This window comes from Penicillium soppii (assembly GCF_028829465.1).
Source record: "Penicillium soppii strain IBT 18220 chromosome Unknown utg000006l, whole genome shotgun sequence".
In the NCBI taxonomy this organism is placed as follows: Eukaryota; Fungi; Ascomycota; class Eurotiomycetes; order Eurotiales; family Aspergillaceae; genus Penicillium; species Penicillium soppii.
The window spans coordinates 1,373,233-1,401,230 of record NW_026643236.1 but is presented as its reverse complement, the minus strand read 5'-3'; the positions used below and the strand labels follow the sequence as shown (position 1 = coordinate 1,401,230).

The window sequence follows — 27,998 nt, the reverse complement described above, 5'->3', positions numbered from 1 at the left end:
TGAGCGCATGGACCACGACTAATAAAACGCAGACATTCGCTACTCGTTCATTATCAGGCCACTCGTTCATACTCCCGGCTCAATATCAACCTAATCGGTCAATAAAGATGTGGATTGTCTCATTTTGGATATTCCCACTGCTCTCAGCATGCATGTGGCTTGGTAAGACACCCTATAGTGTACATATACATAGTATAGTGTACATTGAAATCTGAACCACAGCTAACACTTCTCAGCAATGTTGATTGCCATGCTGGTCAGCTGGGTCAGGGACGGAAGACCGCATTACCCGAGTATGGAACAGGGACAGACCATTGCGTATGTCAACCTCCCTATATTTGAACCGTTCCCAAAGACGAAATACTAACACAGTCCCAGATACATTTCAGACGTCGGCGCCGAGCGTCTCAAGCCACTCTTTGTCGGAGGCAGCGTGGTCACCGTGGTATTCCTCGACCTGGCATTCCTCGCGGAGAGATGGCTCCGACACTCGAACCAGCTGGCAGGGAACAAGGGCAAATTCGACAAAGCGTGTGCGGTGTTATCGATCTTCTTTGCGATTGCCGGTGCAGCGGGTCTGATTCTACTTTCTATCTTTGATACGCTCCGCCACCCAAAGATGCACGATGGGTTCCTCGTGCTCTTCCTGTGAGTTCCTCCCATCCTGCATTTTGCTGTTGTCCGCGACTAACCCACCCCAGTGCTGGCTATGTCGTCAGTGCCGTATTGATTTGCGCCGAGTACCTGCGCATTGGAATTTTCTATCGCCGGGAACACCGCGTTTTGCTAGCTAGCTTCTTCATCAAGCTTGCGTTTATCATTATCGAGGTTGGACTCGCTATTGGCTTTGGTATCTGCATGAGCGGTAAAGGAGGCTCGCAGAACACCGGTGCCATTCTGGAATGGGTGATCGCGTTCGTGTTCACTGGTTATGTCCTTTCCTTCGTTGTTGATCTCTTGCCCTCCGTTCGCACTCGCCGCCACGTGCCTCAGGGCGAGAAATACATGGGACATGGTGGATTCGCTGGAAGTCCGGAGGAGAATGTGTCCATTGAGGAGCCGCTGACCCATGACTCTGCTGGACCCAACACTGGCTTCTATCGTGGCCAGCGGGTCTAATGATTTTGCTTTCATGTTCGTGCATTTTATTGCATGTTCTTGTATTTACTTGTATGATGTTGATGATGTCACTCGATACCTTGCGTCTGGTTTTTGTTTTTCCCATTTATATACCGGTGATGGTGTTCTGGTCATATAGAGCCAATTGGCCTTGCGCATTTTATTATAATTAACATTGATCCTATGTTCAATTTATTTCCAATTTGATATTCCAAAATGTCAAACCCCTTCGCCATGATCTCAATGCATCAAAGTCTATGCATAGCATCCCATGCCATCATTAAAAAATGTATTTACATCCATAATACAAGCACCCAGAAGAAAACAAACCCTAAGCCAAAATCTTCTCCTTAATCCTCTCCTGCATCTCAATTCCAACCCCAATCCTCTCCAAATACGCCCTCACACCCCCGTACTTCGTCTCTAAATACGCCGTCATATCAGGAACAAAGCCCGGCGGACAGCGGATGAATTCCTCATCAAGCCCAACAGCCCTAATCTCCTTCATACGCTCCTCAAACTCAGGCACAAGCTCTAGCTCGGAGCGCGAATAATCATCCACAATCGCCTCGGTGGGCACCGCCTCACCGGCAAGAAGTAATATAAACAAAACGACCAAGCCCGTCCGATCCTTGCCCTGCGTGCAGTGCACAAGCGTCGGGTACGAGTCCTCGCTAGCGAGAATTTCGAACACCTTCCGCAACTCTGCTGTGGAGAAATCAAGCGTATCTTTTGCTATTCCAATCAGGCCGCGCGGTTGCATGACTGTTTGGCAAAGTAGCCGGACTGCGTCGTTGCGGCAGCCTATTGTCATGAGGCCGATTACTTTGCTAGTATTTGTCAGAATTGACCGTACATATCAGGAGGGAGAAAGAAATAATAGAAATAAAAACAAAACAAAAATAAAACAAGAAACAGGTCGAGATGTAACATACCCATACGTTAACCAGTCCAATTTCGATATTAGGGAGCGCTCGAACCCCTTGCCGCTCAGATTGATCAGCGCACGCTCCGAGCCAGGGATTTGAAGAAGATGCTCTGTTGGATTCGCAGGCACGGGTGCAGCTGTGAGATCATATTCTGAGATGTCCGATTCCGCCTTTGCGAGTTCTGCGCGCCGTTTGCGCGTGCCCGTTTGGTGTTCTGCCCTGTTGGGGGTTAGAATTCTGATGGAGTCTATGATGATGTTTTTTTTGAGACTTCTGACACATACGTTGAGCGCAAATCGATAACGGTGTGAATATGTAATTCATCCGCGAGACGCCTTTTATCTCGTTCTGAGGCATCGTCGAGCTACAAGGTGGTCAGTTGGTGCGAACGGATATCATAGCAGTAGGGAGTGATCTTTACCCTTGCGCTGCGGAAGAAAACGCCTTCTTTTAGGATTCTGGACGAATTAGAACGTTTTTTTTTGCCTTTTTGGGGCTGGGAAGACGCGTCGGCTCACTCTTTGCGACAAAATTGATTAACCGCCCGGCCGACATCGCGGAAATTGATGATATTGTCGAAGGGTCTGTCGGGGGAGTCTAGATCAACACTGTTGTGACGCGACATGATTGAATATTATTATGAATATAAAGAATATAGCAAGAATACAGAAGAATGAGAATATGAAAGAATGATCGGAAGTTGGAAGTTGATAAAAGGTGGAGAAGAATACAAATGGCGGTGGACTTGTTAAAGAACGAGGTTGGGCAGACATGCGATAGTCGCCTGGACAATGACCTCTTATTTTGTTTGTTTTTAAATTATTATTATTGTTATTATTGGTGATAATTATTGACTTATTCTTTGTTTCTTGTAGTTTCGTGTATTTTCATGTAGGGTTCTATAGTAATTGATTTCATGGTTCTAGTATCCGACGTGTAATCAATACAAATAGTGAGTCGGTAGTAGTACTCTGGCGTAACTCCGGGGTAGACGGGACACTATGACCATGAGCTCCGACCATCTGTGGAGAGACTTAATGCCTAACTCTTGCATCTGTTGGATGTGTTGTATATTATTGTAGAGATACATAGATACATATGTACGTATGAAATGCTTTGCATATTGTACTGAGGCAGACACAAAACTCCAAAGAACTATCTGGATAGTGTTAGATCTAACTAGACACCACGTCAAAGCACTGACGAGTCATATAATTAACTTCCTAAGTCGTGACGTACTAGTTATGTGACCTATAACAACAGACCCAGTTTTAGCCTCAGCACTGGTCACATCCGCCAAACAACTAAACATATTGACTCCGGTCTTTCCACTTGGGCTGCAAATAGGACCAATCGTGATTGAAATCAAATCCAGTCCGATAAGCGCCGTAAGCAACCAAATCCACCTGACTCAGTTTAGCCCCGGCATCGGTTAAGGCCCACAAACTGATTGCCAGCGTATTCTCTCCACGGTTATTAATAACCCCCGGCGGGAATGGGAACCTCGTCTGAGGACCAATATGAGGTAAATAATGTCCAAATTGATACCCATTCATGAAGATCTGTACCACAGCCGGGGAATCAGACGCAGCAAGCTGCAGACCAATCGGAACGTCGAGGTCAGAATCAAGGTTGAGCTTGAAAGTCGTCGTGTAGAACCGCCCAGCGGCCCCAGACACACCATCCAACGGACTACTCGATGTAGCCGTCTTAGAAGCCTTGTAGCCGGGGAGGTGCCATCCGAGCCGTTCACCGTATAAGCCTCCTTCGTTCATGGGTCCACGGACAGGATCGATGTTCTTTTCGCCGCCCGCGTTGCCTTGAATGCGCCACGACGTGAAATTGCCACCGAGGAGTGTGGCGCCTAGGATTCCGCGCGGGTTTTGGGCGCCGTTGGGAGATACATTTGCCTCGTCGTGGCCGGTGTAGTCCATGACGACGGTGAGCACGTTCTCGGTCTTCAAGATGGAGCTGTTGAAGAGGAGCTGGGCCGAGGTAGTGGCTAGAGACGGACTGCCAACGGCTCCGCCGACGTAGATCCCATTCAACCAGGCGGCCCAGCCGGCAGCGACGCCGTTCTGGACAGTGAGGTTTGCGCCGGTCGCGCTGCCGTTGAAGCGACCGCGGTAGACTTTTGTGCCGGCGTGATATCCGTAGTCTCCGGAGTAAAGGACCGGGAGTGTGAGAGGGGCCACGGAGTTGACGGAGGTTGTCTTGTTACAGATTGTCCAGCGAGAATCATCGTATCCTGGCTGAATTTCTGGGAGTGTGTCTTGGGCCTTCCAGGATTTCAGCGTTGGAAGTGATATCTTGGCATCTTCGGCTCCTGGGGCTGATCCGATGAGACTGCCGTAAGCTGTCTTCTTGGTTGAGAGTTCCTTGCCGTTCCACTTGATCTTGGTGACTTTTGAGTTACCCGGGTAAACCCTGATCATATTAGCGAGTGTCAGAATACGGCGGGGGTCGCACTTACTCGAGAGAAGTTTTGTTGGAGTTATCGCCAACAAGACTGACAGTGTGTCCACTGACAGCTGCTGTCCGGACTAGATATGGCCCCAAGGCAAGGATCTGCTTGCTGGGGTCCACGAGCGGATCGGAAGTAGTGGGCACTGCAAAGAAGTTCCATGCCGTCTCTTTGTCGAGGAGATAGACCAGTACACCGTTCGAGAATTTGACCACTGTTGTGCCTTCACCTTGAGTGTAGGTATACTGAGTACCATGATCCGATGAAGCAGAGCTTACTTTCGAGTTACCGTAGGTCTGGAACTTGAGAGTTGGCGCATCCTTGAGCACAAACACACCCTTTTGGCCGATGTTCAGGTAGAAAACGATGACGTCCACGTCGAGGGTGGCGTAGGTCAGAACTTCTGCGGACGAGTAGAGAAGGCTCGAGCCATTGCCGATCTGATAGTCTGTCACTATGATCTTGCTCTGGCGGCCGTCTAGCTCTATATCTGGGATAGTGATTGCACCTTGGAAAAGTGAAAGTCAGTAACTAGTTATAGCACATTAAATTACTTAGAGGAAGAGAGTACTTACCAGCGGAGGTGTTAGCACTCAGCGAAAAGCTAGTCACAGCACGAGACGAGCTTGTAGAATGCGCGAGAACATAGAAGCCCGCCTGAGTGTCTGGGTTGCGCAAGGCCCAGGTGTAGATACTAGCATCACTGGTATAACCCGTTCCATTGCCCTCCATCTGGGTCTTTAGCAGACCAGAAGAGACCCGAGTAAACAATCCAATCAGCTTAGTCTGCTTGAGCTTGTCCCGAATCTCACGAGTCTCACGCATAGGAGCAGAGTAATCATAGGAAGTATAAACAACAGGTGCAGCACTCTGTCCCCAAGACGTAGCACCCATAACCATATACAGATTCTGCAAGGTGACCCTGGAACCAATATTGTTCTTATAGTAGACGTCGGCGAATTCCGGCGAAAGCTCAGTAGAGCACTGATCGTAGAATGTACCTCCCCAAGCAGAGAACCAACCACCCTCGAATTCGGGCAGGTATTCCGGCTGAGAGCTGGAGTAGTTCTGGAACCACTGATAATATGTGCGAACAAGATTGAATCCCGTGTTCGGGTTCGTACACGACAAACCACCTGGGTAAGAATCCAGGCCATAGACGTTGACGGCACCGCCTACGTCCTCGTAATCTGTGGACCAGCTCATAGAGCGCATTCCCTTCTCATTGTGGGTGCTTGGGACGACGATACCCGCTTCAGCAAACGCAGCTTTAATCTGCTCCATATACTTGACGACCGTGTTATCAGCACTGTGGGTTGTTTCTTGCAGTTCATTTTCATGTTGATTGAGAATGACCGGGCCACCGTTCGTGATTTGGTTTGCGGCAATGATCTTGCCGACCTCTTGGATCCAGGGATACCATCGATCATAGTAGGAACTTGCGCTTGTGCGCGTACTGCCCATTTGACCATTCGACGCCCATAAAGCAAAGCCGCCGGCGGAAGTTTCGGCGTTGCAGTAAGGCCCAGCGCGCGCAATTACATACAGACCTGCCTGTTTGGCGTAGTCGAACACGCGCTGGATGTCATGGGCACCGTTTTCGAAGTCAAAGGTATCTTCCGAGGCAGAGTGGTAGCTCCAGAAGAAGTAGACTGCCATTTGAATTAGTTTCAATCGGTATGATTCCATTTGAATCACTAACTGGAAATCGCGTTAAACCCATTTGATCTTAGCTTTTGAAACACGTCCAGCCATAGCTCCGGGACAGGAAGTCGCTGGTAGTGGAATTCGCCTGAAAAGATGAAAACTCTCTCTCCTTTGACAGTGAGGCTGTAATGATCCCAGGTCACATCGGTAGTCTTGCCATTGTCCGTTGCCGAGGCCAAGGACAACAGTCCCAGGAGAACAGAGAGAAGCCCAAGTAAACGCATTATGGAGCGCTGGGTCGTAACCCCATTCTCGCGACGATCTATATAAACGAGATCACCCCTCGGTCTTTCGCGATAGTTTTACCCCGTACACAATTCGGATTGGTGGATGAATGGGAAATTAATTTACGTCACATTAGGCAATTCTCCTGATGCGGGGGAATGAGAAAATTATGCAATATGGCTATTTGGAATCAGAATGAATTGAATTAGAACCAAAAAATAAAAAAATGGCAGCAAAACATCTCTCGCAAAAAGATCGATTTGCCGGGTTGTATCTGGAACCGAATCCTTCGGGTGTCTATAACCCTGCCGGCAAGACTCAAGTTTGATTGGAGTCTCCCCATCCAGATTACGAGTATTGGTATCTGCTTCATAATGTACTAACAGATTGACCACTTCTCGAGGAGATGTCAGCCCTGTTATATGAAGAGGGGTGTGTTTATCAAAGTTCCTTGCATTCACGTCTGCTTCGTGCACCAATAGCGCCTCGATCGCTTCGACCATATCTCAGGATGCGTTGTATGTTAAGACATGCAATGGCGTTTGACCATAGACATCCACCGGGCTCACCTCTGCACCATGTGCAAGAATGATTCGCACAGGTTGTTTGTAATCAGCTTTGTGCCAAGGGGTCCGTTCTTCATCATCGACAGCATTGTCATCTGTACCGTATCCAAGGGAAGCTGCGCTGTTTCATGCTTTCTACTTCCTTTCAATTTTGTACTAGTAACCAAGAAAGGCAAGTCGTGGATTAAATTGATATTAAAAGAATGAAACATAGTGAATGGGCCTTGCTTAACGTCATTAAGGTATAGGGCCGATGCCCTTTAGGTTTAATTTGAACACCATGATAATAGGCGGCCTGTGACTCACTCCAGCTTCCAAGGTTAAGATAATAGAAGGATAATCATCATTTCTACATCACGTCGCATTCTTTTCTGCCGTGTTGTTGGTCATCTTAAGAAATATTCATGGATGTGGGATGACGAAAAGATATTCTGGCTGTAGAAGTGAGTTTATCCTCCGCAGCCGCATTTGTCAACGGCAACAACGATTGCTCTCCTAGTTTCTCGACTCTCTCTCTCTCTATACGTGTACGTTGTTCTCTTTCATTATTTCTCAAGCCTTTCTAATCTAGAATCTTTGAAGCTTTCAACAAACCATGATGGACTTGTTTCCACTACCGACCGAATTGATATATGCTATATCAATACGTCTGAATAGTGATGATATCATGTCCTTGTCGGAGGCCTATCCCCATCTCTACGAGATCTGTATCCAATGCCTCCGCAAGCACTGCAAAAATCTGAAACTCTGTCGCTCTTGCGAATCTGGAAATATATCCCGGGTTCGATTGCTATTACAAGGAGGCGCGAACCCCAACGAAAAGAAAAACAAAGCCTGTCTTACAAAAGCCGTTGCGCATGGCCATGAATATATTGTGAAATTGCTTCTCGAAAATGGTGCCTAAATTGAGCATGAGGATGGGGGATACCTCCCACTCCAAGCTGCTGCCGGGAAAGGATACTATACCATCGTCAAACTCTTGCTTGATCATGGCGCCAATGTCAATCATTTTGACCCTTATACGCAACCAGCTCTCTCGATGGCCGTTGTTCGTGGCACGCACACTTGCTTGATTCACAAAGATAATCATTGGAAAAAAGTTGCCCTGAGCCTGGCGATAAACCTCGAAACACCCTCCGACCAGTTTCTCACAGTCAAATTACTGCTGAAATCGGGTGCTGATGTGAACTTGAAAAATGAATACAGACTTGGCCCTTTAGAATTAGCCCTGACCAGCAATCCCTGGGCACACGAGGACATCGTGAGCCTACTCATTGACCACGGGGCTCAAATAAAGAACCTCGAGGATCCCAAATGCCTCCCATTATATTGGGCTCAAACTGTCGATATTGCAAAGCTCCTTATCGATCGTGGCGCGGAAATCAACGCTGCGACTAATTGCGGGTCGACACCGTTACATTTCCTAACAAGCAAGGATCTGGCCAAGCTTTTCATTGCAGCTGGGGCTAATGTAAACGCCCAGAATGTTGAAGGCTTTACAGCACTTCATTGTGCAGTGCAATATAAAGAAAAAGAGATCGAATTCATCGAGCTGTTGCTAAACTCTGGTGCAGATATCAACGAGAAGAACCAGATAGGCCAAACACCTCTGCATCTCGCAGTTGACTGCAATGAAACATCGACAGTCATCAATTTACTTCTTACGCGTGGAGCGGATGTGAATGCAAAAACCAAGGATGGCAAAAGACCTCTGCATCTCGTTACTCACCGTCGTTCCCCGACGGTGATGGTTATCAATATTATCAATATACTTCTTACGCATGGTGCGGATGTAAATGCAAAGACCAAGAGCGGCAAAACGCCTCTGCATTTTGCATCAGAAGGATCTGATTTTCCGATAGTCAATGAGTTTCTTATGCGTGGAGCAGATGTCAATGCGAAAGACAATGACAGCATGACACCTCTAGACTTTTCCCTCATGACCATGGGTTCATCATTTGAAATAATCAATGCACTTCTCATCCATGGAGCAGATTGGAACAGTTATCGAGATGATAGAAGAAGCGAGACTTTGAAGAAGCTTGAGTTTTGGTTGAGTGGTGGGTCTGGGTCTTTATGGTCTACTTACACCGAGGATGATTCAGATGATGGTGTTTAATGGCTGACACCCGGCCACGTCTCCCAACAAGCAGGCACCATCTGTTTGACTTGTTTGCATGATCAATGTTCTCGAATATCAAGTGCAATTCGTACCGCCAATGAGATGTGAGTGCGAACTCTACATACTGATTTCACTAATTCAGGCAATTGGTAACTGTGATACCCTGTGACTTTCTTTTCTCGGCTTGTCGGGCCTTTCCATCCTTCGCCGAGAAGGTGTCATTTCCGCATACCCTCATTGGGCGAGAAATTCAAAGTTCTTTCACTTCAGTCTCTTGTCTGTACAGGCTTTTGTTACCTGGAAATAAAATGACTATTTAGATGGACAACAGTGGTGAATGTGCACTTCGGGTCCCTGGAATCAATGCCATTCCCGTGAACTATGAGCTAGACGTCAATGAGCGGTTCGCCAACAAGGGTCACGTCCCGCGTCTTACAAGGCCTGAAGTATTGCTCCGTCGTCTCATAGAACATGTGACCGACAAGAAAAACTGGGAACAGGACATCTTTGATGAAAATGCGGTCACCGAGTGGTATACCGAAGCCAAGTTAGACTCGACGCTAGGAAGCGATTTGAGGTATGAATGGGACATCGATTTTGATATGGACTTGGTTTCGGCAAACACCTGGAACTGGTGCATTCAGGAGCTTCGTGATAAGGCCCTCTATTTCATTAAGAAAGGCTATGTCCTTACATTAAATGCTGATTCTGATGTCTGTAAATCCGATCTGCTAGTTGCAAGCGACTTACAGCAATCTTTGCAAGACTCACTTAGTCATTTATTGAACCATCATTCAAAGCTATCCATGGAAAAATAAGATCCAGGCACCACACTTAAACTAGTCGACTCGTCACTTTTCATGCTCGCCTACGGCCGGACTGCTGTTCTGACTCAAGGAGGCCAGGTCCGCATAAGCGAAAAATGCATCTCATTCCCAACGACTGATCTTAGCATCCACATTCCAAACAACACAGAACTCTATCATATAATCACAGACTCATCGCTTTAGTCGAATAAGTTACAGTGGTTGCCATGCGAGGTGAAGTCCTCCGAGGACGAGGGCAAAGAAGTGCGGATTACGTCCTACATCAACAACCTACACCCAAAACATACCCAGGCCTACGCGTCAATTGAAAAGCTTATTGGCTTAAGCCTAGAGCCCTAGAATGATGTTTTGAAGAAGGGAACAACGAGTCGAAACCCGCTACGCATCAAAACATTCGGATTCGAAGCTATTGAGCCCGATGAGATATAGGACAAATTTGAACCCTAGCTCTGGATTAACAAACTGCCTGATAGAGTCTGGACATAAGAGACATGGGATGATTATTGTGTTACGGCAAAAGAGTATCTCGCATTGCCTGAACTTGACCAGAAATACCGTGTCCAGCACCAGGATCCGTGGGAGCCATAGGATGAGCCAGAGGATGTACTTAGCTTAGTTACTCCTAGTATGTACGAATCATGGGAAATCAGCGGACCTTTGGAGAAAACTAATAGAAAAGAAGTGGGAAAGACTACATACATTTAAGTACCTAGAGGCTGGGGCTTCTTACTCTTACGAGGATTAGAAAAGAGGAAGAACAGCTAAACCGTTCATCGACAGGAGGGAAGATCCGGGTGACTCTCCGCACACCGATCATATATACCAGTCCATCTCGCTACAAGATAATTTCCGTGAGCAGGGACTTCAAATTATTGTTCGTGTTTCCAGCATCGATCTCACTCCAGAAAACCCGACATTTCAGGGGGATGATGATTTCCACGTAAAAGGCCTACTAAATGAGCATATTGCCGGTGTGACGAGGTACTACTACGACGTTGAGAATATCACCGATACACGTATTCCCTTCCAACAAGAAGACGACCTTGACCCATTCGAGTTCAGACTGGGTGTTGATGCCATGCACAAGATATTTGGGCTCCCGCTCTTCGAAGGAGAGGAGTGCTATCCACAAAAGCTTCAAACACTTGGGTCGGTGGGCACAAACTAGGGTCGATTTCTCGCCTGGTCTAATAGCCTTCGTTACAAAGTCAGACCATTTACACTGGAAGACCAAAGTCGACCTGGTCACCAACGATTCATTTCCCTTCTCCTGGTTGACTCTCACTACCGCGTCTTCTCCGCCCAGAATGTACCCGCTTAGCAGCGTGAAGAGTGGCAAGATGCAGTTCTCGGTGGAATGACCTCCTTTACTAAGTTGCCTCAAGAGATTGCAGACACGATAATGGACCAGACGGGAGATTGGCCGATCGGTTCGGCCGAGGCACAGAAATGGAAGCAAGACTCGGAAGTGGAGCGACATCGCGCTAGAAAAGTTCAATCCTCTGAGGTGGGCTATCACAGCTTTTGGGCACCTATTGATCCCGTGGAGGCAGATATTGTAGTTAGCCCTTCGGGGAAGCGGACTCTTTGGGGTGAACCGGTATAAATCCCGGCTGCCAATTCTGTACAATATAGCACAGGTTAAATAGCCAATAGCGGCTTGAGTTCACTGATAGGTCTGACAGACGGTGAATCAACCGAAGTCTCATGGTTGATGCTTTCTATGATCCTAGTGAGTAGTAATATCTGTGGTGGCGGTGAAATGAACTTGATGGTCATTACGTTGATGGAAGTTATATCAATGTGGAACGGCTACGAGGACATACTTCTGGGTCTATTTATCTACAGGTAAGATTCAGAATGGCAAACGTCGTCACAAAGGCGTGCCTATATGCGCGAGGCTCCTCTAGGATAGCAATTGAGCGCGAATATGAGATTACTGAGATATCAGGACTTCCAAACACTTACTTGACATTGCGAGGAAGAATAATTATTATAAGCTTCCATTGATATATACACCAAGAGATGAAAGCGAACGGAAGAATTGCTTTATTATGTTCGCTGTGTTCAACCAGTGATGAATTTGAGCTATCCTGCTCTGGCTTGCCTCAAGGTCCCGGCATCAAATACCTGGGCAACAGTATGCAACCTACAAGGTGTTTTGTACCGAGAACATGGAGTGATGAGTTTCCGAGATACGAGATACGAGATACGTTGGAAGGTTAATTAAAAAAAAAAGTAATGATCATTCATGATCAAAGTCTGATGTGATAATAAAAGCGTTATGTCCAAGAAGATATGGCCCAAACCAAAAAGAAAGCCTCAGAGAGAAACAAAAACAAATAAACCAGCGAAGGCTCATTCAGTTGTTGTCCCACTAGATGTAGACAAAAGATGTACCAGAAGAACCCGCAGCCAAAAACACCCGATAGCACCGCGCAGAGATAATCAAAGCGCTAAAATCGCACGATGCTATCACCTCATAACACCGTTGATTTACTCAACTGCTTTACAGCAGGAGAGCGACGGCACCGAAGACGGCAGCCAGACCGGCGCCAGCGCCAGCAGCGGCGTTGACGGCACCGGCGTTGAAGACAGGCACGGAGGGCGTGGGGGAGCCAGAAGCGGCGCCAGCAGTGCCGGTGGCCTCAGCGTTGGGGACCAGAGGAGTGGAAGTAACGCCGGGAACGACGGGGATGACGGGCACGCTGCTGCTGCTAACCTGGGGAACGGGGGTGGAGCTTGGATTCGCGTTAGATGTGGGCATCTGTATATGAATCGAGAGTTGCTTACCAGCTCTGGCACTTGGTCACGGTAGAGGTCACCAGAGGGCGGGTAACGGTGAAGGGACCGTTGGTCATGGTGATGTGTCCGGGCTGGGAGTGTGTCAGGATGTGTTCGCTTCAGTTGCGCATTGGTAAACATACAGTGGAGATGCTGTAGGTCTGGCTGCCGTGGACAATGGAGGTAGCCTCAGGGCAATAGGTGGTGTAGGCTGTAATGACCTCGGTGGTGACACCAGAGGCGACGGCGCCAACGGCACCGGCAGCGAGAGCAGCGATAGAGAAACGCATTTTGATATGGGGAATATCGAAAATAGATTGAAGATTAAGGTTGTTAAAAGAATGTGGTTCAAAAGAATGTAATCGGTAAGACCGGGGGATTGTAGAGAATGTCAGAGTGGGTGAAGAAGGAAAAAGTACATCTGTCGGGAATTGGGGGGGACTTATAACGAGTCGAACGAGTTTAATTTAATTAGATTCAGGTACCCGTGCACTAAGACAATTGAACCAACGGCACGTAAGTAACACAAATTAGAGTACTCCGTGCTGATGTAAATCGAGAAATAGAGATTCAGCGTGGCAATAGGAAAACAACAATAAGACACAATAATAGAAACAATAGAAACAATACAATATGGTAGACACAACCTTGATGTTTTTTTTATGTTATGACGCAGAATCTCACAGTACTTAGCTGGCCAGCCAAAATAATATGGATCCCCATGTCACTTCTCCCTAGCTTCCTCCTCACTTCTTTGGTCCACGGTCTGAAAGAAACTAAGAAACGGTGTGGTAGTGCGTGGCCCGGGGATCGTTTCCTATTTGGGCGCTGGTGGCTGCTAGGGTTGGACTAAGATTACTAGGCATGGGCCATTGACGAGTCTAGGTTCTTCGATTTTCTTGGATCGTCTGTTATTGTTCCGATGTGATGTGAGGTGGGTAAACCCGTATCATGTTGATCATTTATATACTCTACTATTTTTACATTTTATTCATTCTATGTCTATGGTTATATTTATCTTTACTACAATTCTTATTGTTCGAATCAATGTTATTTTTCCTATTCACTTTTTCGACTACTCATTTCCACCGTCTCCACTCTCTGTGACTCCACTAAAGGATCTCAATCCTTTAGGGTTAGAAAGGCTGTACACTTAGATAGCTAAAGGTCTCCTGAGTTCAGGGGTTCCTATGTAGTTATCTCTCGAAATCAATGAAAATCAAGGTGATGCTACTATGGTACATAGCGCAGTTATTTGTGAATACTCGATAGTGAAGATCCTGGTCGTCTGTCGCCTACTACAAATTGTTTGATGGAGCATTCCCAGGAACCATTTGATACACATATAGTTCATATATAGTTCGTAGTTGACCCCGGGAAGTTCTAGATCTGACTAATTACAATTTACCTCCAACACTCCGGGGCTACCTTTTCCCTGAGTCTGTAGGGCTTCTGGGTCGTCAAACCGAGGCACAAGTGTAATCAACCTCGAGGGTTCTTAATCGACAACTAGATCATTAGGATGGTTCGTTATTGCATCCGATCATATGCCCAGGTGACGTGGTTGAGTGACGACAAGAAACTCCCATGGACAATGACTGCTGACTCAACCAGCAGACAATATACAATGTGCGATATAGCAAGGACATACTAATGGCTACCGTTCCATTCTTTCATGAAAGTGCAGATGTTCCCAAAGATATTTGGCAACCAGTTTCTCTCTCGTCGGTGCTGTGTGTATAAGTGCTGTAGATTTATACAAACTACTATTAGACTACGGTGAATCCCTGCCCGGACACCTTTGGGGGTGTCAAAGTGCTTCCTCCCGTGTTCGCTACGGGCGGCCAATTACGAACTGGCTCAGATTTTGTTAGAAGCTAGAGATTTACTTGGAAGAGATGATCAAATCCAGGCCCAAGCCAAGAGGTCTTTTAATGATCGCAGCTTGCTATGGGTGTTGGGTTGAAGTTGAGATTGATCTTGCCATTGGCCATCCGCATGTAACCACAATTGAAAGCAATGGCATAACAAAGCAAGGTTGTGCAGAGACCAGGGATGAACAAGTCCCAGTACCATTGTGTGTTGAATCCCCTTGAATCAAGACTCGGCAAGAGATTTGTTGTTGTTATGGATTCTTCTGCACGATTGTACGTCATACGTTAACGGAGTGCGGACCATGTGTGTACACCTTGATCCCCTACTGCGACTGGGTTCATCATACGCTGTGTGGCAAGGGTGATTGTGCTTTACAGGAATACAGGATAGCACGATGGAAGTTGAATGGTTTGTGTTATGAGAAAATTGACAGCTAATTCTATCTAATAGGCTAGGATATGTACTCGAGAAGCACTTGGAGCATACTGGCACTGTATGTCCTCGTTGTGTTCGAGTGTAAATGTGACAGTGGAACTGTTGGGAGTGGGGAAGGACAAGGCTAGCATAGAGAAACACAATCGGACGTGCAAGTCCGAAGATTGAATCTCGAATGCCGACCGAATCCCTCGGCAAACCAAATACACAACAATTCCAATCCGATTGTACTGATCCCTTTAGGATGGTTGGAGGCGTGGGACCTTTCAGCAGCGCCCGTCCAATATCAGCCAGACCGAAGTCCGACCAACACCGACGAGTGCTGAAACAGATAAAGTACGCCGTTTCTTCATCTTGGATTTAGTTGTGTGAAGAAGAAAAGAAGAGAAAGGGGAAAAATAATTCTGCCGCGAAGAAAAAGGACCCGATGACGCACAGACCAGGCGGAGAGACCAATCCGGACTAGTTCCCTTTTTTCCCTTTCCGCGGGCAACGGAAAGCGCAGCTGTTCGTCCGACAACCTGAGTAAGTTAAGTAAGTTATCAGCCGTTTTAAAAGCCGGGGCTTTCCTATCGGGCTGTATATACTCTGGCTCTTGGAAAATTGTTTCAATTCCCAAGCTTCATCATGTATTTGTCTCGTTGTGGCAGATCTGCTGCTCGTTTGCTCCCTTTGGGAAGCTCTCGGGCTATTGTCTCCGCTCGTGCTTCGATCGCTCCTAGACTCGCCCCTCTATCGCGGGGAGTCTCGTCCACCCGTGATACCCAGCACAAGGTTAGTATTTGGAATGGACTCAATGGCACACGGAACAGGTCCGCTGACAATTTGTAGCTGCTCGCGGCCTCTCTGGAGGACTCCGACCCCGCAGTCTATAGCATCCTGCAAAAGGTGCGTCATCGCTCACGGGGAGCTTCCAAATCGACCCTTCAGCTACTGACCCCATTCTAGGAGAAAAAGCGCCAAAAGCACTTCATTAACTTGATCCCTTCGGAGAACTTCACTTCGCAGGCTGTCCTCGATGCTCTCGGCAGTGTTATGCAAAGTGTGTACCCCGGATTCCGGCTTCTGCTTCCCCGACAGGCCACTCTAACCGCAATATAGACAAATACTCCGAGGGATACCCCGGTGCTCGTTACTATGGCGGAAATGAACACATTGATGCTTCGGAGCGCTTGTGTCAGCAGCGTGCCTTGGAGACCTTCCGTCTGAACCCGGAGGAGTGGGGAGTGAACGTTCAACGTAGGATACTATCGAATCGGCGCAATGTTATGAAAGCTAACTTATTCCAGCCTTGTCCGGTTCTCCCGCCAACCTCATGGCCTACTCCGCCGTTCTCAACACACACGATCGCCTCATGGGCTTGGACCTTCCCCACGGCGGCCACCTGTCCCATGGTTACCAAACCCCTACCAAGAAGATTTCCGCCATTTCCAAGTACTTCGAGACTCTCCCCTACCGCCTCGACGAGTCGACCGGCCTGATTGACTACGATGGATTGGAGAAGCAGGCCCAACTATACCGACCTAAGCTGATTGTGGCTGGTACCTCGGCTTACAGCCGTCTGATTGACTACCCGCGCATGCGTGCGATCGCCGACTCTGTGGGTGCCTACTTGCTGGCCGACATGGCGCACATCTCGGGTCTGGTTGCTGCCGACGTGCTTCCATCTCCCTTCCCCTACTCCGATATCGTCACCACCACCACTCACAAGTCCCTCCGTGGCCCCCGTGGCGCCATGATCTTCTACCGCAAGGGTGTGCGCAGCACCGACAAGAAGGGCAACCACATCTACTACGATCTGGAGAACCCTATCAACGCCTCCGTCTTCCCCGGCCACCAGGGTGGCCCTCACAACCACACCATCACCGCGCTGGCCGTGGCCCTCAAGCAGGCCCAATCGCCCGACTTCGTGGCCTACCAGAAGACCGTCCTGACCAACGCCTCCGCTCTGGCTGAGCGCCTCGGTGCCTCCACCAGCAACGGTGGACTTGGCTATAACATCGTGTCTGGCGGCACAGACAACCACCTTGTTCTTGTGGACCTGAAGAACCGCGGCGTGGATGGTGCTCGCGTCGAGCGCGTCCTCGAGCTGTGTGGCGTTGCCAGCAACAAGAACACCGTTCCCGGTGACAAGTCTGCTCTCAAGCCCGGTGGTCTGCGTCTCGGAACTCCTGCCATGACCTCTCGTGGCTTCCAGCCCGAGGACTTCAGCCGCGTCGCCGATATTGTCGACCGCGCTGTCATTATCACCCAGAAGCTGGACAAGCTCGCCCGTGAGTCCGCTCAGTCTCGTGGTGTCAAGAACCCCGGTACTGTTAAGGCTTTCTTGGAGTACCTCGGTGAGGGTGAGGAGATCTCGGAGATTGTCCTCCTCCGACAAGAGGTCGAGGACTGGGTTGGTACTTTCAGCCTGCCCTGGGCTGAGGACCAATAGTCGTTTTTTTACCTTTCCTGATTCCCTTTCTCTGTATATCTCCTTGCATGATTTCGAAACGAATATGATTGAAGACTTTTCTACAAAAGACTAGAAAAAATGATTGAACCATTGAAGCTACCTTGTAATCCTAGCATGCAAGAAGCCGCTTAGTCTTAAGCAAGAGATATATGTCGTATGCTACGAATAAGCCAGAACTAGCATGAAGTAAAAATGGTTTGCTTCACTAGTCTTCGCAGTCTGCTGTTCCTAATCATATAACAAGAGCCGAGTATATAAGAAAGTAAATATAAAAAAAGGACTTGGTCAGATCTGTAGCATGAGTTGTTAGCACTTCCAGACAATCTGATGAGTTGATAAAACAGAAAAAGAATCCACAAACACAAGTAATCTCGTTGTAATGATATATAGGTAAGTATATTTCAGTTAATGGTATGATATCCATATCTATTTTAGTACACGCAGAATGCAAACTGACTTACCTTCTGTTTTGCTTTTTCTTCCTCTTCGGCCGGGGCTGGAGCTAGGGGTGGGAGGGGCACGGCTCACTGCTTTGTTTTGCTGCTTCACGATACCCACGTTCAATTACCAGCAATGGCAATTTGGGATTGTGATTGCGAAGGTTGCGACAACCCTTCTGTTCGCACGTATGGGGACTGTCTCCTTTGTGACCACCATTTTTGCGTGAAACATCTGGGGCCAGAGTATCATACATTCCCAAGATGGGAGGTTTGTCAATAGAATGAGTATCTTTACGGCCCTGCTGCTCAAGAGGCCGAAAAGAAAGAAATCACCACTCTTATTGAAAAAATTGACATGTTAGCGCTCACTCAGCGCGCTAGCAGTCTTCGCAATGGTCTTGCGTGCTCCGTGGTTCAGGGTCTCCAATACGATAGAGCTTTGCGCAGCTCAATCATGGGAGGCATGAACTATCATGTCGAGGTTTTATTTGAAGATGGAATCAGCTGGCTCGCGCGCATCCGAAGATTCAACGCTACTTCCCCACCCCCGGAGTTGCGCGATTACATCCTGGGCAGCGAAGTCTCAACCTTGCAGTTTTTGAGCAAGACAAAAGTTCCTGTTCCTACGGTTTTTGACTTCAATCTGGACGAATCAAATCCTGTTGGTGTTGGTTATATTCTTATGGAGAAGTTGCCTGGGAAGTCCTTACGGTGGTCTCTTACTACCCCAAAGCAGAGGCAAAAAGTTACTAGTCAACTTGCGGATATCTATATTGAATCGAAACGTTTCCCCTTCTTGATGATGGGTTATTTCAATCAGCAGAACTCTTCTCAAATTGGACCCATTGCCCGAGAGACTTTGGCCGACTTTAAAGACCTGCATATGAGAATACTTGGGCCTCATACGTCCTCAAAAGAAAATTTCGACGCACATATTCGATTGGTATTGGATTTGATAATACGACAAGAATCCTACGTCAACCGCCCCGTCGATGCTTTCCTGATACACCGTTTCCTCCTTGAAATTGTCCCCAAAATCTTCTCAAAAAATCCCCTCGACGATGGGATGTTCTACTTGAAACATGCGGACGAAAAGGGCGACCAGATACTCGTTGACAATGAGTTCAACATAACCGGCATTATTGACTGGGAATGGGCGCAGACAGATTCAAAGTCAGCAGCTTTCAATTCCCCGATTGTGCTTCTTCCTGTTGCCGATTTTTACGAGGGGGCTGATCATATCGGGAAAGATGAAGTTTATTTTGCCGAGTGCTTGGAAGAGAAAGGACATCCAGATCTTGGGGAGATAGTCAGAAATGGGCGGCTTCTTCATCGAATCCAATTTTGTTGTGGATACGACCTTGACGATTGGGACGGATTTATTGGGCTCTTTTTCGGGCTGCTCAAGATGTTGGGCATCGAAGGGGATTCAAACTGGGAAACCTGGAAAGTGGACGCCTTAGAACGCTATCGAGAGGATCATCAACTGAAGCAACTTCACAGACTATCCGAAGATAATTGAAGTGACATCCTCTAACCGCAGAGGAAACAAAATGTGAAGATACAGAAAACGTGATTGGTCACCTGGGCAGGTTACACCTTATTGTTTACATACATATGTAGGTACGGAGTACTATAGAGGTAATGAACAAGTATGATCCTTAACACCTGCATATGCATGTAATTATCTTTCTCTATACAACCTTAGAATGAAAAACACTTCGTCTATAGATAACCTTGACGTCATGGACAATGACAAAGTATAACCATATCTTTCTAACTATTTTCAAATTAGAGTGGGCAATGAGGGCATGTCAAAAATATACACCTTTGGATATGATCTGAGTAATATGAGTTTGTGCCTGAATTGAAATTAATTCTCCATCAGACTAGTCTCGTATCAGAAGTGTAAATGTCCAACATACTATACATATGTGGTAGTAAACAGGCGAAGAGCAAGTGTAGCCCTCTGATTGGTGATCCACTTAATGACATCAGTGCACCGCCACACTTTCTATGCCCCGAGTCACATGACTTGCCCTGCGAACCATGGAAAAGTGAACTGAATGTGGACTCGAGTTCTAAGAATAACTGCGAAGTCATTCACTGCAATTTCAACTTTTCTGCTCTCGGTCAAATTTTCACCGGCTCAAATACATTGAAGTGGTAGCATATCAGTCTGGAGTTTGATACAGCCCTTATCAAATCTATTCAGGGACCCCGTGGCTCAAGCCCCCTCCTCCAAACCATACGCCGCTGCCTAATCAGATTCCGCAACACTTACCTTGCCCGGTCACGCATTTTGCATTTGGTTGTCGTTTCACCAGTGTCACCCTTCGTTTTTTAAGACCTGATCGGTCAGGCGCCATACGCATCCCGCGACTCCGGTGCATAAGGCATCGCTGAGCCCCGCTGCGGGTAAGCTGCCACAGCAAAAAAAGGGCGATCGCAAATCGTTCCCTCAAACAACTGCTACAATCACCATGGACTCAGCCCATTTGCGTCGTAAGGACACCACCAAGGGTCCGCCCCTACGGATCTTGTCGCTAGGTAAGTGCTATCTCTCTTCCCCTCTATCGGAACTCAGCTGACTGAACCAGATGGCGGTGGTGTTCGTGGCTACTCCATGCTCATTCTCCTCCAGGAACTCATGTATCGTACCTATGTCGAATGCGAAGGAAAACCCCCGCGTCGCGACCAGATTCCCAAACCCTGTGACCATTTCGACTTGATTGCGGGTACCGGCACGGGCGGGTTAATCGCCATCATGCTCGGTCGACTTCGCCTCGATCTGGAAACTTGCAAGGAGGTTTATGTGCGCATGACTCGGCGCGTCTTCGAAACAGATAAAACGATCGCTGGTATCCCGTACCGCTCGACTTTATTCAAGGCTTCGAAACTCGAAGAGGCAATTCGGGAATGCGTGCGGGAACACACGGTTTTCGAGGCGGAGGGCAATGATACCCCAAATGCCAATCCTCGCGATTCTATTGCCAGTCTTCCGTACAGTCCGAATTCCGTTCCGCAACGATCTATCAGTCGCGGCAGCTTTAGTACTGCTGCTGCTTCGCATCCGATGGCGCCTTCTAGCCAGCGAGGTTCGGCTTTCATTAATGGGTTGCGATGGGGAAATCCTGATGCACTACTCTACGATAATCGAGAATATCGCACGAAAACGTGAGTTTTCCAATATGAATTGACTTGATCGTTTATGTTAACAATATACAATCTAGTGCTGTCACCGCTCTGTACAAAGGTACCCCACGTAAGGGATCGGCTGTGCTTCTCCGATCTTATGATTCCCGCCGAGAACCCCCACCTGAGTTTGATTGTACCATTTGGCAAGCCGGACGTGCAACCTCGGCAACGGGGCTCGCTTTCAAGCCGATTCAGATTGGTCAGCACGTCTTCATCGATGAAGGCTCTGGTACCTACAATCCTGCACCGCAGATCCTTGATGAGGCTATCGTGAATGAATGGCCCGGGCGAGAAGTTGGTGTCTTCATCAGTGTGGGAACTGGAAAGCGGCCGGCTGGTACCAATAACCGACAGCATGAATGGTGGGAGGATTTCTTCGGCGACGCACTGGGGACATTCGCCGAGGCGCGGCGTCGACTCATCTCCAAGATCGAAGGATGCGAGGATATCCACAACGAGATGCTTCGTGACCGTCTGGCCAAACGTAACGTCAGTAAGGACAATTACTTCCGTCTAAATGTGGAAGTTGGGGTTGGCGAGTTCGGCATGAACGAGTGGAACCGACTAGCCGACATCAGCACCAACACAAGGCAGTACCTCGCCAAGCCTGAAATCAAGAAAATGATCCTAGAAGCCGGTGTCCGCTTTGCCAAGATCGAACGCATGAACCGCCGTCTGGCAACCCACGCTGCGGCGGGCGGTGATCGCGACGATCTATCCTTCGACCTCGAAACCGAAGAACTCACAATCTCCTCCCCGGTTCATTCATATATCCCACCACCCGCCAACTTCGCCGTCGAGCTCCCCGCAGAGCTACCAGCAGACCCAGTTGACTTCGCTCATCACCCAGCACAACCCCCACCACCCATCCCAGCAGGTGTAACCATCTCCCCACCGGATGACTCCCTCCCAGCCCATCATGATGGCCATCCAACCTCTCCCACCAGATATTCGGGAAGCGACTACCGTCGCAGCTACGACCATGTCCGCCCAGGCTCCTCCCAACAGCCAACCTCCCCACACCGCCACGAAGACTCCTTTGCCACATTCAACGGCTTCCCGCCGCCCATCCCACCAAAGACTCCAATCCCCTACCCGGCCCAGGACGAAGAGCGTGTGTCCATGCCCGCCCCGCTCTTCTCCCAGTCCGCGGCTGGCAAAGTCCGTCCTCCATACCCGGACGACGAACCGCCAACGGTAAACCGTCAGCGCAAGCCGAGTTTCCATATTCGTGGATAGTACTTTCTTATAGTCTTTGTTTGTGGATTCTACTGAATACCCCTCTGTTGAGACGGTTCGTGGCGTCTGATTGGTTCTTTGGGTCTTTCTTTTAGTTGTGGCAGGTATAATGATTTATGACATTTATGATTGAAACTCTGATTTTCTAAGTCTGTATAGTAATAATGTGAGAATAAAATATGCATTATGGTACTTTAAAAACTGCATGTAGATGTAGTAGATGTAGAGCCAGACGCTCATGGCCGTGGGTCTCTCACTTCTTTGATATATCTTTCTTGCTTCTTCTTCTATTTGACTGGTTCTTTAAGATGGACTAATAAGCCATTGTAATATTATAGGTATGTATTTACAAAGCTCATCCCTGTCGTTGATATGAGGCTATCAGAAGATGGTATAGGATGGCTATCATAACACATCCTCTCTACCTTTACATACATAATCCCTCCCTGTCCTTGGGACACGACGTATAATTACCTATTTGGGTATGTCGTTTCCCGCTACTTCGGGAGGTTGACTCGACGATCAATACCCATGTTCCAACAGCGTACCGTGAAGTGAAGCGCAGATCTATCCATGACTTGGATATTTCACGCATGATGTCAAGCGTATAGACCGATGGATGACGTCTGTGGTATTCCTAATTCGTAGAGCGTTTGAAAACATGTCGAGAACCAATGAGAACTGGAAGCAAATGTTAATCACCTATGGATTCAACTATTTCTCCTGAATAGGCTTCGTTTCTCCGTTTCAGCCAACAGCGCGTATTTCAACTTGTTAGGCTGCACTACTTTTATTAACCTGAGACATCCAGGAATAGGACCAAGGATGCACAGGGGGCAGTGAGTTGATCCAATTATAGCATTCGAGCAATAGTGCATAATGTATGTTATATACGACATGATCCCACATAACTACATATGTATACATCCCTGTCTACGTGCAGTCAATAGTAAAAGCTTCCAAAGGGAGTCTTAATTTGTACACGGTACCAACCAGTACCTGCCGATCGTAGCTTAACTCGCCCCACAACCAAGTACCCAGTACCTCCTTTCCCCACAAGCCCAGCCTCTTTGTTTCGTATCTTCGATCCCTTTTCCCCTTTATTTTTTCCCATTGTCCTTTTTCTTATGTTGTTTCAGTTCCTCTGATCATTTCTTCTTTCTTATTCTTCTTTTCTTCACTTTTCTTGCAATTATCCCTGAACATATTACCGAGTGCCCTGGACCCCTTATTCGCCTTTAAACCGCCACCGAGTGTCCAAGCGCAGCTGACACCCCCTTGCTGAAATCCGTAATAATCATTCTTCCTCGTGGCATTTCTAGCAATTCCAGAAGCATTCCTTAGATCGACAAGTACAGATCGAATATTGGTTTCAAGTCGCAAACCCCTCCCGCGCTTTCACCGTTCACCGTTGTATCAGCTCTGTTGATAATCGCCCCCGCGACCCGCTCACTGATAACAGTGGCAGGATCAGGTGCTTCAGCCCTTCGCTGAGTCTCGTCTTCGGACGACTCACTGTCCTCGCGACATACCTCCCACTGCTGGCCAGTGTGGTTCTCTTCTACAAATATGGATCCCAATACTGCCATATCGCACGCATCGACGCTCATCGCGAGAGCAGATAGTACTGGCCGCCCGCCAATTTACAAAGCGGTCGGTATTTCGCTGGCTGTCGCATCGGGCGTCTTTATCGGTATTTCTTTTGTGATTAAAAAAATCGGTCTATTGAAAGCGAACGTCAAATACAATGAGGAAGCTGGAGAGGGATATGGATACTTGAAGAATTTCTGGTGGTGGATGGGCATGACGCTGATGATTGTTGGAGAAATCTGCAATTTTGTCGCCTATGCATTCGTCGATGCCATCTTGGTGACACCGCTTGGTGCGCTATCGGTTGTGATTACGACGATTTTATCGGCTATCTTCCTCAAAGAACGACTCAGTTTCGTTGGGAAGGTAGGTTGTTTCTGTTGTATTATCGGATCGGTCACTATTGCTATGAATGCTCCTGAGCAGTCCTCCGTGGAAGACATACAGAGCATGCAGCATTTTGTGATTCAGCCTGGATTCCTGGTCTATGCCGGACTGATCATCGTAGGCGCTGTTTTTACGGCGCTCTGGGCTGGACCACGGTATGGCAAGACGAGCATGTTTGTCTATATTAGTATCTGCAGCATGGTCGGTGGATTAAGTGTTGTTGCTACCCAGGGCTTGGGCTCTGCGATTCTCGCCCAGATCAATGGCGAGGAGCAGTTCAAGCATTGGTTCCTTTACGTCTTGTTTGTCTTCGTTATTGGAACACTGCTGACTGAGATTATCTATCTCAATGTATGTGTTCACTTTTCGATTTTCATTTACCAAGGCTATATATGCTAACTCGCTATACAGAAAGCGCTGAATCTTTTCAATGCCGCTCTGGTCACTCCGACTTACTACGTGATGTTCACCACCGCCACCATTATTACCTCGGCCATTTTATTCCAGGGCTTCAAGGGCACGGCAGTCCAGATCACAACTGTGATCATCGGATTCCTTCAAATTTGTGCCGGTGTGGTTCTGCTACAGCTATCCAAGTCTGCCAAGGACATTCCCGACGCTGCAGTGTTCAAGGGTGATTTGGATCAGATTCGAGAAGTTGCTACAGTTGAAGAGCCCGAATTTGAGCCCAAGGCGGACTCCATTCGTGGAGCAGCATCTATTATTCGTCGCATCTCGACTGCTCGTCGCACTATGGAGTCAGATGAAGCTCGCCGTTTCTTCCATGACAAGCATGCGGATACTCTGAAGCCACCCAGCGAGAATGAGATCATCGAATGGGATGGCCTGCGCCGGCGCAAGACTGTCATTGGTGAAGGGCCAACCATGTCACGACCCATCACTCCGCGAACACCATCTTTCAAGCAACAACATCCTCCCTGGGGCATGTCCCACTTCCCTGCTTCCGAGAATGAAGAGGAACTTAGGCCCACGACGAAGCAAAGCGGTCATTCATTCATGGATGATATCCGGTCTCGGACTGCCAGCGTGCTTCATCCGTCTCAATGGAAGGCTGTCAATACACAAGACGAGAAGCATTATGAGGCAAACACACAACCAGCTGATATGGCAGACGTGCCTCACCAAGGCATGCCAGATACCGAATACCACGGCGCTGGAGGTTTAGAACCTCCCTTTAACCCGAACCGCCCACGAAGCGACACCCCCCGATCCGTCTCCTGGATTGATGAAAAGTCCGACAGCCTAGCCCCCTCGCCGCGACCAAATACAGCGCGCCGCCAATTTTCCTTCAACAACATGGTCAACCGCATGAAATCGGGCGGTGAATCTTCCGTCAAACCGACACCAGGCTCACCCCGCGGCATCCTGCGCCGCACGCACCACGGTGACTTCCGCAAATCTGCAACAGAAGAAGAGTCCCTGGGTCTCGTGCACGGAGACTCTCGCGCCTCCCAAGCGGAAGAAGAACCTCTCAACGAAAAGATTGAGCGCTGGTCCAGCAGCGAGTCCGAGCTCGGCGAGCCTCAACCCATGTTTGGCCGCCCACACAAAACATCCGTCTCGAGCATGTCGACTGCTGCATTCCCCGCCTACGAAGATAACCACCACACCTTTGAATCAAACCCCTACTACGTCTCGAACCAAACCACATCCGCGGACCAAGACTGGCAGCACAAAGATAGCGGACGAACTCGCACACGCACGAACTCTAATCGTGCTCCCCCGCCTGCTCACTCTTCTTTCTCTACACACCGTTATCCAAATCCGCTTCCACCTCTCCCCGATATCACGCCTACTGCTTCACTAGACCTTGCGCCTTTCACCACCTCTGGTATGAGAAACGTCTCCGAGGACTCGGGGACGGGCATTACGTCTCTCTCTTCGGAAGAGACAGAAGCTCCCGAGAACCCGCCTGCTCCGGTCCGGAGACAGAGTGGCTGGCGTAGACATCTGTCTCATGACAGCCATGACGGTGAGGGGTATGGTGCTGAGCGGAGAGGCTCGTTCCGCTGAATCTTGAGTGGTTTTATGATCATTTGGTCTCATTTATGATGCATATATTCTCTTCATTGCAATTGCATGGCATGGCGCTGATTTGGTAAATGATTTTTTGCGTTTTTGTTCTTGTTTCATGTTATGTCACCAACCCACCTGGGTGTGTACAATCTGCATGTGGTTTTGTATATATATGTATGTCATGATAATGGTGCTACATGATTGATAATGAATGAGAAATTGACAAAGTGAACGGTCAATCCCTGGAGTGAAATACAAGCAGCTCGAGTTTGAAAGGTTAGGCCACGCATGGGCCAGAGTAAATCAAGTTGTCTGTGATATCAAAGAGCAAAAAACGGGTATCGAAGTGTACAAAACTCCACCGAAGACCATGCCAGGTCTCCTTCTAAAATACCGATGGCGTCCAGCCATATGCAATGCAACAAAAGCAAAACACCACAACCGTAAAATACTTACTTCTTCACCTGCGCACCAAACATCCCAGCAACACTCCTTTGCCCCTTGGCAGCAACATGCAAACCAGGAAACAGAGACTCCGCAAGCCTCTTCCCAGCCTTGATACTTTCCACAGCCCTGCAAATCGTCAGATAACCCCAGCGAACCCAATCTCGAATAAGAAACACATACCAATCCACACTAACAATCTTAACACCCTTCCATCCCCCACGCGCAATCTCCTGCTGGAGTTTACTTGCAGAGAGACCCCCACCTGCACCCGAGGTTCCGGTATTCGGCTGACCTACCAGAACATGCGTTACGGTCTTCCGGGCCATGTAAATGGATGTTTTGGCGCCGTTTGAGGCGAGGAGATGCTTGAGTTTGTACTCCGAGATTTGGGGGAGAGTAGAGCCATTAATGAAGATTGTGATGCCGGCGAAAATATTTGATTTTGATCTTAGGTCGAGGGAGGTATTGGATTCTGTATGGGGTTTGTCTTGGGAGGATCCTCTTTCTGATAGCGGTCGAGCTGATGCCTGAGTTTCCTCTCTTTTGTCCGTCTTTGGGACATCCAAGGCCGGGTTTTGAATCCGGCCATCTACACCCGCAGACTTGATTCTTTTCTCCGTCTTAACATTGTCAAATCCATCACTGGCCTTTCTTTTGCCAACACCCATGAATGACCGAATATCCCGTACACCGAGTTTATTGCGCATCGCCTCGTCTTCAGACAACATGACCCATTCACCGGATGCTTTGGGCGGGGAATCCGGTCCGCATTTCCCGTCAAACGCGCCGGGTACCAGCGTCTGTTCCTCCCTTGTTCCCTGCTCTCGTCCTGGCAGACAATCTCCACTTTTGTACTGATTGGTCAGTTTGTCTGAGCGTGCAGTTCTCCATGATGTCGAGCCTATGAATGTGCCACCTTGGGCTGCGCGCTGGTGGCCTGTTGAACCTGATTGCCAGGGGTCGAAGTGGAGGTGGTTCCGCGGTTGTGGAGGCTGTGGCTTTTGGGATTTCTGTCGGTCATTGGACATTATGGGACTCTCGTGTTTGTCCTAGTAACCTGGTCGATGTTGAAAATTGAAAGAGTTGTGTACTTTAGATTTGTTGCTCTCGCTACAAAGGGCCTAAAGTTGCGTTAGCTTCTCGGAAGTTAGA

The 27,998-nt window shown here is 48.2% G+C and overlaps 11 protein-coding genes across 11 annotated transcripts; 7 read left to right on the top strand and 4 right to left on the bottom strand.

Moving 5' to 3' along the window:
- Nucleotides 1-107: 107 nt before the first annotated feature.
- Nucleotides 108-1,119, top strand: N7529_007884 (Frag1/DRAM/Sfk1 family protein; the record flags this gene model as incomplete). The annotated part of the gene is made up of 4 exons (XM_057243411.1): nucleotides 108-162; nucleotides 237-318; nucleotides 379-648; nucleotides 702-1,119. The coding sequence occupies 4 exons, from the start codon at nucleotides 108-110 to the stop codon at nucleotides 1,117-1,119; spliced, it is 825 nt and encodes a 274-aa protein (XP_057094949.1).
- A 331-nt stretch (nucleotides 1,120-1,450) lies between these two features.
- Nucleotides 1,451-2,673, bottom strand: N7529_007883 (tyrosine-protein phosphatase; the record flags this gene model as incomplete). The annotated part of the gene is made up of 5 exons (XM_057243410.1): nucleotides 1,451-1,949; nucleotides 2,055-2,267; nucleotides 2,333-2,412; nucleotides 2,470-2,506; nucleotides 2,567-2,673. The coding sequence occupies 5 exons, from the start codon at nucleotides 2,671-2,673 to the stop codon at nucleotides 1,451-1,453; spliced, it is 936 nt and encodes a 311-aa protein (XP_057094948.1).
- Nucleotides 2,674-3,352: 679 nt separating this feature from the next.
- On the bottom strand, nucleotides 3,353-6,443 carry N7529_007882 (glycoside hydrolase family 35 protein; the record flags this gene model as incomplete). The annotated part of the gene is made up of 4 exons (XM_057243409.1): nucleotides 3,353-4,475; nucleotides 4,522-5,020; nucleotides 5,088-6,164; nucleotides 6,215-6,443. The coding sequence occupies 4 exons, from the start codon at nucleotides 6,441-6,443 to the stop codon at nucleotides 3,353-3,355; spliced, it is 2,928 nt and encodes a 975-aa protein (XP_057094947.1).
- Nucleotides 6,444-8,049: 1,606 nt separating this feature from the next.
- N7529_007881 (uncharacterized protein) lies at nucleotides 8,050-9,285 on the top strand (the record flags this gene model as incomplete). The annotated part of the gene is made up of 2 exons (XM_057243408.1): nucleotides 8,050-9,070; nucleotides 9,275-9,285. 2 exons carry the CDS (start codon nucleotides 8,050-8,052, stop codon nucleotides 9,283-9,285), a joined length of 1,032 nt encoding a protein of 343 aa, XP_057094946.1.
- A 167-nt stretch (nucleotides 9,286-9,452) lies between these two features.
- Nucleotides 9,453-11,127, top strand: N7529_007880 (uncharacterized protein; the record flags this gene model as incomplete). Its single annotated transcript, XM_057243407.1, has 2 exons — nucleotides 9,453-9,845; nucleotides 10,705-11,127. The coding sequence occupies 2 exons, from the start codon at nucleotides 9,453-9,455 to the stop codon at nucleotides 11,125-11,127; spliced, it is 816 nt and encodes a 271-aa protein (XP_057094945.1).
- Nucleotides 11,128-12,468: 1,341 nt separating this feature from the next.
- On the bottom strand, nucleotides 12,469-13,033 carry N7529_007879 (putative GPI anchored protein; the record flags this gene model as incomplete). Its single annotated transcript, XM_057243406.1, has 3 exons — nucleotides 12,469-12,700; nucleotides 12,753-12,835; nucleotides 12,887-13,033. 3 exons carry the CDS (start codon nucleotides 13,031-13,033, stop codon nucleotides 12,469-12,471), a joined length of 462 nt encoding a protein of 153 aa, XP_057094944.1.
- Nucleotides 13,034-15,680: 2,647 nt separating this feature from the next.
- N7529_007878 (serine hydroxymethyltransferase) lies at nucleotides 15,681-17,487 on the top strand (the record flags this gene model as incomplete). Its single annotated transcript, XM_057243405.1, has 5 exons — nucleotides 15,681-15,827; nucleotides 15,885-15,941; nucleotides 16,002-16,095; nucleotides 16,155-16,292; nucleotides 16,343-17,487. The coding sequence occupies 5 exons, from the start codon at nucleotides 15,681-15,683 to the stop codon at nucleotides 17,485-17,487; spliced, it is 1,581 nt and encodes a 526-aa protein (XP_057094943.1).
- An 816-nt stretch (nucleotides 17,488-18,303) lies between these two features.
- N7529_007877 (uncharacterized protein) lies at nucleotides 18,304-19,470 on the top strand (the record flags this gene model as incomplete). Its single annotated transcript, XM_057243404.1, has 1 exon — nucleotides 18,304-19,470. The coding sequence occupies one exon, from the start codon at nucleotides 18,304-18,306 to the stop codon at nucleotides 19,468-19,470; it is 1,167 nt and encodes a 388-aa protein (XP_057094942.1).
- A 961-nt stretch (nucleotides 19,471-20,431) lies between these two features.
- On the top strand, nucleotides 20,432-22,385 carry N7529_007876 (putative Patatin-like serine hydrolase; the record flags this gene model as incomplete). Its single annotated transcript, XM_057243403.1, has 3 exons — nucleotides 20,432-20,498; nucleotides 20,549-21,125; nucleotides 21,182-22,385. 3 exons carry the CDS (start codon nucleotides 20,432-20,434, stop codon nucleotides 22,383-22,385), a joined length of 1,848 nt encoding a protein of 615 aa, XP_057094941.1.
- Nucleotides 22,386-23,954: 1,569 nt separating this feature from the next.
- N7529_007875 (DUF803 domain membrane protein) lies at nucleotides 23,955-26,396 on the top strand (the record flags this gene model as incomplete). Its single annotated transcript, XM_057243402.1, has 2 exons — nucleotides 23,955-24,713; nucleotides 24,774-26,396. The coding sequence occupies 2 exons, from the start codon at nucleotides 23,955-23,957 to the stop codon at nucleotides 26,394-26,396; spliced, it is 2,382 nt and encodes a 793-aa protein (XP_057094940.1).
- Nucleotides 26,397-26,851: 455 nt separating this feature from the next.
- Nucleotides 26,852-27,874, bottom strand: N7529_007874 (uncharacterized protein; the record flags this gene model as incomplete). Its single annotated transcript, XM_057243401.1, has 2 exons — nucleotides 26,852-26,972; nucleotides 27,027-27,874. The coding sequence occupies 2 exons, from the start codon at nucleotides 27,872-27,874 to the stop codon at nucleotides 26,852-26,854; spliced, it is 969 nt and encodes a 322-aa protein (XP_057094939.1).
- Nucleotides 27,875-27,998: the final 124 nt, after the last annotated feature.